Here is a 12067-nt window from a genome sequence, read left to right as displayed (position 1 = left end):
TATGCTCCAATCCCCTGTACCCAGGTGATCTGCTCCAACCTCCTGAGCCCAGGTGATCTACTTCAATCCACTGTAATCAGGTGATATGCTCCAATCTCCCATACCCAGGTGATCTGCTCCAATCCCACATACCCAGGTGATCTGCTCCAATCCCCCGTACCCAGGTGATCTGCTCCAGTCCCCCGTACCCAGGTGATATGCCTGTACCCAGGTCATCTGCTACAATCCTCCGTACCCAGGTGATCTGTTCCAACCCCCCATACCCAGGTGATCTGCTCCAATCCCCTGTACCCAGGTGATCTGCTCCCATCCCCCGTACCAAGGTGAGCTGCTCCAATCCCGTGTACCCAGGTGAGCTGCTCCGATGCCCCATACCCAGGTGATCTTCTCCAATCCCGTGTACCCAGGTGAGCTGCTCCGATCCCCCGTACCCAGGTGAACTGCTCCAAACACCTGTACAGAATTAAGCTACTCCAATCCCCCATACCCAGGTGATCTGCTCCAATCCCCTCCACCCAGGTGAACTGCTCCAAACACCTGTACCCAGGTGAACTGCTCCAAACACCTGTTCAAAATTGAGCTACTCCAATTCCCTGTACCTAGGTGATCTGCTCCAATCCCCCTTACCCAGGTGATCTGCTCCAATCCCCTGTACCCAGGTGAGCAGCTCCAATCCCCTGTACCCAGGTGATCTGCTCCAACACCCCATACCCAGGTGCTCTGCTCCAATCCCCTGTACTCAGGTGATCTGCTCTAATCCCCCATACCCAGGTGAGCAGCTTCAATCCCCCATACCCAGGTGATCTGCTCCAATCTCCTGTACCCAGGTGAGCTGCTCTAATCCCCTGTACCCAGGTGATCTGCTCCAATCCCCCGTACCCAGGTGATCTGCTCCAATTCCCCGTACCCAGGTGAGCTGCTCCGATCTCCCGTAACCAGGTGAACTGCTCCAAACACCTATATAGAATTGAGGTATTCCAATTCCCTATACCGATGTGATCTGCTCCAATCCCTTGTCCACAGATGAGCTGCCTCGATCTCCCATACTCCGGCGATCTGCTCTAATACTCCTGTCCCCAGGTTGAGCTCCACATCTGACCCCAATTAGTTACTGACACCTTCATCTCCAGGTAAGCTCTTCTAATCGTCTGTTCCACATGAGCCCCTCTAATCTCCATCCCCAGGTGAGCTCACCTCATCCCCATCCCCAAAAAGAATTGCAATCATCCATCCGGAAGTGAGATCCTTTAAATTCATGTCTACAGGTGGGCACCTCTATTCTCCTGACCCCAGGTGAGCAGCACTCTCTCCCCCATCCCGAGGTGAACTCCTCTGATCACCAGGTTGAAAGGTATGAACTGGTAGGTGTCTGGGGACGAAAAGAAGAATGGTCAAACTGAGTTGCCCTACAGAGGGCTGTCCTGGATTCGATGGGCAGCATGGCCTTCTCCTGACCCTTTGTCACTCTAAGAGATTGTTATGTGAAACTACCCTCCACTGTACAGTTAAGATGCTGACTCCGAATGTGAAGCTACCTTGTGGGATGGGTCAAGAAGTAAGTATCCAAGAAGAAAGAGGGTTAGTCATTGAGGGCAAAGACATGGCATCTGTAGGGGGAGTTAAAGTATGATGGGCTGAAGGGCCGGGGACGTAGTCCTTTGTAGAATACACTCAGTGGTCACTTTATTAGGTATACCTGCACATTAATGCAAATATCTAATCAACCACTGATGTGGCAGCAACTCAGTACACAAAAGCATGCAGACATGGTCAAAAGGTTCAGATCAAACATCAGAATGTTTGCAGAGAATGGTGTGAGAAACAAAAAAAATCCAGTGGGCATCAGTCCGGTGGACGAAAGAGCCGTATTAATCAGACTGAACAGAGGAGAATGGCTAGATTAGTCCATGCTGACAGGAGGGTGACAGTAATTCAGATAACCAGGCATTACTACAGTGGTGTGCAGAAGAGCATCTCTGAACACACAACACGTCAAACCTTGAAGTGGATGGGCTACAGCAGCAGAAGGCCATGAACAATCACTCAGTGGCCACATTATTAGGTAGGAGTGTAGATTACAGCCAGATGAGATTCACCAGTGGAGTTATGTTCCCTCCTCAGTGTCTGTGGTGCAGAGCCTCCTCAGAGTTGTCTCTTTGGCCAAGTCATGAACATCGGGGCATTCCTAGGTGAGTAAATCCCTTCTCGGTTTTCAGTTCTCGTCCTCCTCAGGCTCAGCGTGAAGGGACTAAGAGAAATTACACTTGCATCTAGCAATGAGATTGAAGTGATGTCACACGTACATCAGAACATGCAGTGAAGTGCATCGTTTGCGTCAACAATCAACGTCGAAGGTGTGCTGTGGGGACAGCTCGCAAGTGTTGTTATGCTTCTGCCACAGCATAGCATGCCCACAGCTCACTAACTGTAACCCTGACCCTTCAAATGTGGCAGTAAACTGGAGCACCTGCAGGAAATCCATGTAATCATGGGGAAAATGTAAAGACAGGTGTGGGAATTGAACCCGTCTCGCTTGTGCTGTAAAGCATTGCCCTAACCACTGATTGGATTGCACTTTTAAGACCATAAGACAAAGGAGCAGAAGTCAGCCATTCGGCCCATCGAGTCTGCTCCGCCATTTGATCATGAGCTGATCCATTCTCCCATTTAGTCCCACTCCCCCGCCTTCTCACCATAACCTTTGATGCCCTGGCTACTCAGATACCTATCAATCTCTGCCTTAAATACACCCAATGACTTGGCCTCCACTGCCGCCCGTGGCAACAAATTCCACAGATTCACCACCCTCTGGCTAAAAGAATTTCTTCACATCTCTGTTCTGAATGGGCGCCCTTCAATCCTTAAGTCATGCCCTCTCGTACTAGACTCCCCCACGATGGGAAACAATGTTGCCACATCCACTCTGTCCATGCCTTTCAACATTCGAAATGTTTCTATGTTCCCCCCTCATTCTTCTAAACTCCAAGGAATACAGTCCAAGAGCGGATAAACATTCCTCATATGTTAACCCTCTCATTCCCGGAATCATTCTAGTGAATCTCCTCTGTACCCTCTCCAACGTCAGCACATCCTTTCTTAAATAAGGAGACCAAAACTGCCCACAGTACTCCAAGTGAGGTCTTACCAGCGCCTTATAGAGCCTCAACATCACATCCCTGCTCCTATACTCTATTCCTCTAGAAATGAATGCCAACATTGCATTCACCTTCTTCACCACTGACTCAACCTGGAGGTTAACTTTAAGGGTATCCTGCATGAGGACTCCCAAGTCCTGTTGCATCTCAGAACTTTGAATCTCTCCCCATTTAAATAATAGTCTGCCCGTTTATTTCTTCTGCCAAAGTGCATAACCATACACTTTCCAACATTGTATTTCATTTGCCACTTCTTTGCCCATTCTTCCAATCTATCCAAGTCTCTCTGCAGACTCTCCGTTTTCTCAGCACTACCGGCCCCTCCACCTATCTTTAGCCTTTCACTCTGCCGCTAATCTGTTAATGATTAATAATCACAAGCATTTCGTGTAAATAATGAAAATGTACCTTCCCCTGGAATAATCAAGTGGTTACAGCACTGTAAAAGGCCATTTGGCCCATCGTGTCTATGCTGCACCCTACCCAAGGAACTCACTAGCTCCACATACTTGTCCTTTCTGGTCTGTATATTTACCTAGTTCCCCAAGTTCGTTGATTCAAGCAGTCTCTGCAAAGCAAGCTCCAACAAGCAGTAACATACAGCCCCACAATTGTGATAGATATTGAGGATTTTATTCTTGTGACGCATAACGGCTTGGTACGGCAACTACGCTGCATGTGACCACGAGAAACCGCAGAGTTGTGGACACAGCTAAGCACATCACTGGACCCAGCCTCCCCTCTGTGGACTCTGTCTGCACTTGTCGCTGCCTCAGTAAAGTAACCAGCATAATCTAAAATCTTACCCCCCCCCCCCCGACCCCCAACCCAACATTCTCTCTTTTCCCCTCTTGCATCGGCAGAAGGTACAAAAGACTGAAGGTATGCACCAGCAGGATCGAGGAGAGCTTCTACCCCTTGGTCCTCTTGTATAATAAGATATCCTCATACTTCACCATGTCCTCATTATGATCTTATGCTTTATCATTTACCTGCACAGCACATTTCAGTAGTGTTTACACTTGATTCTGTATTGTTATTGTTTTACCTGATTCTAGATGAATACACTGTAATGATTTGATCTGTATGAACAGTATGTGAGACAAGCTTTTCACTGTATCTTGGTACACGGGCCAATAATAAACCAGTATTGATATGATTCTCACAGTGTCCTTTTCTCCTGCCTTTGCAGTGACGTGGGTTTGTGTCATCAGATACCAGCAAGTGGTGGACTATGGCTGCCAGTCCTGGCTGAACATCGGCAGCTTGGTGACGGGCTGTCTGTGTGCTGTGGGCGGCTCTTTAGTGGGGAACTTCCAGGTAATTTTCTGTTCCAGACTGCACTGAAAGCAGGAAGGGACAATCCCGGCAGGGGTGTGCTCTATCTACACACATCTCTCAAGGTCACAGTTGGACTGACACCAGTGCCAACCCTTGCAACTGAGGGCAGAGAATTGCTGGGTACGTACCGGGCTAAGGGGTAGGGGTTGTTCGCTGCTCCATCGAGCCTGATCTCTTGCTCACGATGTCTGGTGTGTTGCGACTAATAAGCACATTCACAACTTAGGTTTATTCACAGCTTCACCAATTGCTATCAATGCATCATGGAAAGCATCACGGCTTGGTATGGCAACCACTCTGCCTCAGACAGCAAGAAATTACACAATGATGATCACAGAAACCAGCTCCCCCTCAATGGTGTCAGTAATGATAATTAAAGACCCCACCCACCACGGACATTCTCTCTTCCATCAGGCAAGAGATACAAAAGCCTAAAAGCACGTACCACCTGGCTCAATGACAGCTTATATAACCATATAACAATTACAGCACGGAAACAGGCCATCTCGGCCCTTCTAGTCCGTGCCGAACTCTTACTCTCACCTAGTCCCACCAACCTGCTCTCAGCCCATAACCCTCCATTCCTTTCCTGTCCATATATCCATCCAATTTAACTTTAAACAGTTTCTATCCCTCTGTTATAAGATGATTGAACGGTTCCCCAGTCTGATAAGATGGACATTTTAACTTCATAATCTATGGCATTATGATCTTTCTGTAATGAGTTCTTCAGGCCTATGCGGGGCTTAACACCGTTGGGCTCCCAGGTCTTTAGAACACCTGAATTGGATTAATGACAGTCATGGAACATAGAACATAGAACATAGAACATAGAAGAGTACAGCACAGGAACAGGCCATTTGGCCCACAATGTTGTGCTGAACCAGCTAAAAAGCAAATCAAAAACACCGAAACACTAATCCCTCCTACCTACACCATGTCCCTATCCCTCCATCTTCCTCTCATTCATGTGCCTATCCAATCGTCTCTTAAAAGCCTCCAATGTATCTGCCTTTACCGCCATACCAGGCAGAGTATTCCAGGCATCCATGATTCTCTGAGTAAAGAAGTTATCCCTCACATCCCCCTTGAACCTACCCCCTCTCACCTTCAATGCATGCCCTCTGGTATTAGACATTTCAACCCTGGGAAACTCTGTCCACTCTATCTATGCCTTTCATAATCATGTAAACCTCTATCAGATCTATCATCAGCCTCCCACACTCCAGAGCAAACAACCCAAGTGAATCCAGCCTCTCATGATAGCACATACCCTCTAAACCAGGCAGCATCTAGGTAGACCTGTTCAGCACCCTCTCCAAAGAGTCAACATTCTTCCTGTAGTGAGGCGACCAGAACTGTATGCAATACTCCAGATGTGGTCTCACCAGAGTTTTATAAAGTTGCAGCATAATCAATTAGAGTTGCTGGTGTTCTTCTTGAGCAACTTGCTCTTTGTGATGTGATCTCCTGGTGCTTTCTGCTTAAGCCTGTTAAGTTTATTTTGACTGGCACAGGGATATTATTTAAATGATGCCCGGTTAGTGTTATGGCAGCACCCCTGTTTTGAGAATGTTAGACAGCGGTGGGAATTGATGGTTAATATTCACTGACTCCACTTCCACAGCTCTTCATTGGAGATACAAAGGTTCATGTCCCACAAGGAGAAATTCCTCCTCATTGCTATCTTAAATGGGCAACTCCAGCGTCTGAAACCATGACACCCCAGTTGCAGATGGAAACACGTGCATTCTTTTACCCGGTGGTGTTGGAGACACGAGAGATTGCAATGCTGGGATCTGGAGCAATGCACAAACTTCTGGAGGAATTTAGTGGGTTAGGCAGTGCCTGCTGGTGGTGGGGGGGGGGGGTTGTGGAGAATATTTGACAATTGAGGGTGAGACCCTCCAGCTATACCCTTAAGTTTCTCCAGATTCAACCTACCTGTGTGGGAGAGAAGGATTCATGTACAGATTTATCATCATGGATACACACAGCCAGGGTCTAAATGCCATGAAAATTAACATTACTCTAGCTGCAGTACAAAAAGGACGAATATAAATGATAAATTAATATAAATTATCCACAACAATTATAATGACTTTAATGAAAGAAGAGAGAAATGTGCTCTGAGGTAGAATCAGGGTTTTTCAGGTCGGTTCAAGATCCTGTTGGCAGTGGGGAAAAGCTATTGTTGAACCTTGAGGTGGGAGTATTCTGGCTCCTGTACCTCCAGCCTGATGGCACCATGGCCTAGCTGGCGGGGCATCCTTAATGATGACTGCTACCTTCCTGATACATTGCTTGTCAATGTCCTGGATGATGAAGAGAGCTGTACCATTGATGGAACTGGCCTAGCCCACCACTCCCTGTAGCATCTTGGGTCCTTTTACACTGGTGTTTCCATGGGAGGTTTGAGTGGCAATGTGGTTGTTGGATAGTATAGACCTGACACGTAAAAGAGTCTGTTTCTCTGATAAGTATGATATCCAATAGTAACTTTGTCCATTTTTTCCACAGACTGTCAACCAAATTCATGTCCACCTAGTGGGAGCCTTTCTCGCGTTCTTCATTGGGAACCTTTACTTCTGGCTGCAGGTGGTGTTGACCTATAGACTCAAGCCAAGGCACGGGGGCAAGTGGATTGGGCCTGTGCGGATTATCTCCAGCCTCACGTGCACAGTCTGCCTCATCTTGTGTATCCTTTGTTCGTATTGACTGAGCCTGGTCTTTGCGAGAAGCCAGGAGCAACACTGTCATCATTCTGTGCCGTATCAAGTATGGCATGGGTGATCATGGTCTTTGACAAATTTCTTAATTGTTCTTGGCAACTTTCTCTACAGAAGTGTTTTGCCATTGCCTTCTTCTGGGCAGTGACATTACAAGATGGGTGACCCCAGCTATTATTAATACTCTTCAGACATTGTCTGCCTGGCTTCAGTGGTTGTATAAACAGGTCCAGCTGTTCCCATGGCTTCACATGTTCCTGATGGTGGGGGGAGGGTGCTAAGCAGGTGCTACAGCTTGCCCAAGGGTAGCGGAGAGAAGGAGCATCTTACACCACCTTTGGCAAAGGCATATCTCCGTCCCACCACTCCACTTCCACAGCTCTCAGCCGGACAGAATTCCAAAGGTGCTTGTCAGGAGCCAGGAGCAAAGGCGTCATTCTCAGCCAGCATGGTTCAGAAAGATGATAGGCAGTAAACCATGTGTAAATGTTTCAACTTAAAGCACTGTTCTGAGAGCAGGGATGTAAACAGAGACACAGGAAACTGCAGATGCTGGAACTGGGAGCAAACACAAACTGGTGAAAGCATAGAACTTAGAACAGTCCATACAGGAACAGTCCTTTCAGCTCTGGATGTTGTGCCAAACTAACTAAATTAATCCATCTAATCCCTTCTGCCTGCTCACGGTCCATATCCCTCTGTTCTCTGCACATCTAAGAACCCGCTAAGTGCCTCTATCACATCTCAAGTTCAAGTTTATTGGCATTTGAAACATGAAAACATCATTCCTCCAAATGAAATCAAATGAAACATTGTTCCTCCGGACCATGGTGCACCCACAAAACAAATACCGAAATATTATACTACAAAATAAGTTAATAAACTATAATTCAAAATGCATGTGAAGTAGGTAAACAGTAAGTAACAGTGACCTAGTGACGAGACCTCGGCAGTGGAAGGGTATTCATTAGTCTCACAGCCTGAGGGAAGAAACTGTTACCCAGTCTGGCAGTCCTAGTCCTGATGCTCCTGTACCTCCTTCCTGAAGATAGTGGGTCAAAGAGATTGTGGGATGGGTAGTAGGGATCCTCAACAATGTTTTGGGCCCTTCATCTACAATGCTGTCAGTAAATGTCACACATAGTGGGGCGAGGGAGACCCTGATGATCCTCTCGGCAGTTTTACCTGGGGTCTTGCAGTCCGATGCCTTGCAGCTTCCCTGGCACACAAGACACTGCAGCTAGATAGGACACTCTTGATGGTTTTCCCGTTGAAAGTTGTTAGAATGGGTTCACAGAGCCTTGCACGCCTCAATCTTATCAGAAAATGTAGACGTTGCTGTAATGAGTGAGGAGGTATTGTGAGTCCAGGTTAAATCATCCATTACGTGCACACCAAGGAACTTTGCGCTGTTCACCTTCTCCACAGCAGAGCCATTGATGTGCAATGGAGAGTGGTATCTGCCTCCACCACTACCCTCCACTCTGTCCTGCGTATCTCCTCTGCGTATACCCCTCTCACCTTAAATGTTTGCCCCCTAGTATTAGACATTTTGATCCAGGGAAAAAAGATTCCCACTGTCTAATCAATGTCTTTCATAATTTTATAAACTTTTATCAGGTCTTCCCTCACCCTCTGCCACTCGAGACAAAACAACCCTAGTTGATTCAATCTCTCCTTTTATAATTTTCCCACTAATGTAGACAACATCCTGGTGAACCTCTTCTGCACTCTCTCCAAAGCCAGACAGGAAAGACAGGAAAGTGGAGAGTGTGGGTTAACTGAAGGTGGAGAACTCAACTTTCATATCCCATAAAGAAACCTTCTGAATGAAATCCATCTAGTTTATACTGGGTAAAATTCTTCTTCTTCTTCTTCGACTGTCCATCGATTTTGATGTTGACTGACTGGGTAAAATACATACTCCGGTAATGAGGAAAGGCTGATATTCCTGCTCAGGAGATACAAGAGTCTGTAGATACTGGAATCTGAAGCAAGAAGCAATCTGCTGGAGAAGGTCCGAGCATCAGGCAGCAGTTTGAGAGGAGAAGGGGGTGGGTGAGAAGTGAAAACCGATAAGGAAAAGCGTCAGATGAAGTCTGGTGAATTACAGGCAGCGGTGGGAATTGAACCTGGCTTGCTGGTACTGTAACAGCATTATGCTGCCCACTACAAGAGGGATAGGCTTGAGATCACCATATGTCCACCTGCAACTACTGCACTATTTAATGATCCCTCGTTTACACTTCCTCCCCAATGAGCACTCCCTCCCCTTGATTTTCCAGATCACTTGCTTCTTCTTCCTTCCCCCAGATGTTCTGGCAGATCAAAGATCTCCCCTAAAAAATAAATCAATGCATTTCAAACGAAATCCTCACAGCTGTCGGACAAGCCTTCTCGGCCTCACTCCTAAATGACCACCTTTCCCACCCCTACCCCCACCCCTTCGCAGCGAGTGAAGTAGAAACTCAACGACTGTTGTCTCCTTGACAGCCAATTCAGTGGTGCCCTTGCACCTCTGGGAATTACGGACTGAGGCAGCCATTTGCGAGTGGGTGGCAGGGATGGTCCTCCTCTTCCTCTTTGGGCTCTTCGCCGTGGACTTTGGGCATATCGATGGACATTTCTTCCACGTCATGCGGGAGAAGACTGCCATGCAGAATTCGACCACCAGGCTCGAGCTGTAGCAGCAACAGCAGCGTCAGACTGGGATTCCCGTGTTCCATCGGGATCATGCTCAGTGGTTTCTGAAGTGCCTCAGGATATTTCACCACGTTCCCTTGCAAGACATTTTACCTCGCTGACTTGGAGTAACCTATCTACCTTGGAGGACATTTTGCCACACTCCCTTGAAGGACATTACACCACACGCACTTGAAGGACATTTCACCATGCTCCCTTGAAACATGGTGATGTTTACCATGGCAGCATGGTGCAGCTCAGGGCATTTCATCACGCTCTCTGAAAGGGCATTTCACCACGCTCCCTGAAAGGGCATTTCATCACGCTCCCTGAAAGGGCATTTCATCACGCTCCCTGAAAGGGCATTTCATCACGCTCCCTGAAAGGGCATTTCATCACGCTCCCTGAAAGGGCATTTCACCACGCTCCCTGAAAGGGCATTTCACCACGCTCCCTGAAAGGGCATTTCACCACGCTCCCTGAAAGGGCATTTCACCACGCTCCCTGAAAGACGTTTACCCATCCCCTGAAACATTTTAACCACATCAAGGGTGCTACACAAATGCAGGTTACTAGAGAGAGAAAATTAATTCAATCAACAGATTAGTTTATATTACTTAAGTGGATCTAAAAAGTAGGAAAAATAAGAATCTTATCATTTACATTCTTCTTTTTATTCCAAGTCCAATTTGAGTTTATCATTATTGTACACACATGTATGCGTCGGTGCAATGAAAACTTAACTCGCACCAGGCAGACAACATCAGATACGCAGCATTGACAACAAAACACAAGTTTTTTCTCAATTTTTACAAGAATGAACATGATTAGAATAGAATAAAGTCCATTCTAGTGCAGAGTGGTGAAAGTGGTCAAGGTTCTGATATTCTGAACTAGTGATTAGGGTTGCACAGGGTTGGTTCAAGACCAAGAGAAGTGGCCGTTCCTGAAGCTGGTGGCCTGCACCTCAAGCTTCTGTGCCCCCTGTACAATGGTGGCTGAGAGAAGATGGTATGGCCTGGGTGGGGGAGATCTTTGGTGACAAACGGTGGCTTCCTGAGACACCACTTCACAGAGATACACTGATGGTGTAACTGATGAGCGCTGACTGACATTAACACTGCAGATCAACCAGTGAATGGGCTAACATACATGAAAGGCTGAACGACTTTCTCTGCTTTCTGTTTTCCAGGAGGGAGTAGATCTACCCAACCAGCAGATTTGGAGTAACAGCAATGGTCAGGGGAATGAGGAATTACTCACTGCCTGTTTTAACCTCCTGTCCTTTTGTGTGACTGAATGTCCCTTAACAGGGCAATGTGGATTTAGGGTAACTGGTTGTAGGACAAGAGGGGAATTGTGGAAAGATGTTTCTCTCCAGGTGGTGAACACGAGAGATTCTGCAAATGCTGGGAATCCAGAGTTACACATAGAAGATGCTGGTGGAACTCAGCATCCCTGGAGAGGAATAGAGAGCTGATGTTTCAAGCCGAGACTTTGATGATGATCCTGCATCAAGGTCTCAACCTGAATTGTAGACTTTCCATAGCGGCAGCCTGAACTGCTGAGTCCCTCCAGCATTTTGTGTGTGTTTTCTCCAGAGGGGGCTGTGGTTCTGGAATTTAATGGCTCTGGGATGGGAGAAACAGATAGCTTGTCAAACCCCTTGTCAAACGTAAACAGTCATGGCATGGGGAGACACCACACTGCCTCCTCGCCCTTGTCAAACATAAACAGTCTTGGCATGGGCTGTGGTTCTGTGGTTCATTGTGGCAGTGGGGGTATAGGACTATAGGGCTGTGGGGCTCTGGGGGTTCTGACAAGTGCTATGGGGCTGTGGTTCTGGGGGGTTGTGACCAGTGCTATGGGGCTGTGGTTCTGGGGGTTTGTGACCAGTGCTGTGGGGCTGTGGTTCTGGGGGGTTGTGACCAGTGCTGTGGGGCTGTGGTTCTGGGGGTTGTGACCAGTGCTATGGGGCTGTGGTTCTGGGGGATTGTGACCAGTGCTATGGGGCTGTGGTTCTGGGGGTTGTGACCAGTGCTATGGGGCTGTGGTTCTGGGGGTTTGTGACCAGTGCTGTGGGGCTGTGGTTCTGGGGGGTTGTGACCAGTGCTGTGGGGCTGTGGTTCTGGGGGTTGTGACCAGTGCTATGGGGCTGTG

General features: G+C 47.5%; 1 protein-coding gene across 1 annotated transcript in view; it reads left to right on the top strand.

Annotated features, from left to right (window-relative positions):
• The window catches only part of tmem150b (transmembrane protein 150B), a 96534-nt gene extending 84716 nt beyond the window's left edge, over positions 1–11818 (top strand). Inside the window, exons 4-7 of the mRNA XM_063062351.1 lie at positions 2122–2189; positions 4348–4475; positions 7017–7194; positions 9728–11818. Of these exons, the coding sequence (XP_062918421.1) occupies positions 2122–2189; positions 4348–4475; positions 7017–7194; positions 9728–9912 (559 nt within the window). The 3' untranslated portion in view covers positions 9913–11818. The remainder of the gene's footprint in view (positions 1–2121; positions 2190–4347; positions 4476–7016; positions 7195–9727) is intronic.
• Positions 11819–12067: the final 249 nt, after the last annotated feature.

The sequence above is a fragment of the Mobula hypostoma genome, chromosome 11 (assembly GCF_963921235.1).
Source record: "Mobula hypostoma chromosome 11, sMobHyp1.1, whole genome shotgun sequence".
Classification (NCBI taxonomy): Eukaryota; Metazoa; Chordata; class Chondrichthyes; order Myliobatiformes; family Myliobatidae; genus Mobula; species Mobula hypostoma.
This window is presented reverse-complemented; position numbering and strand designations above follow the sequence as displayed.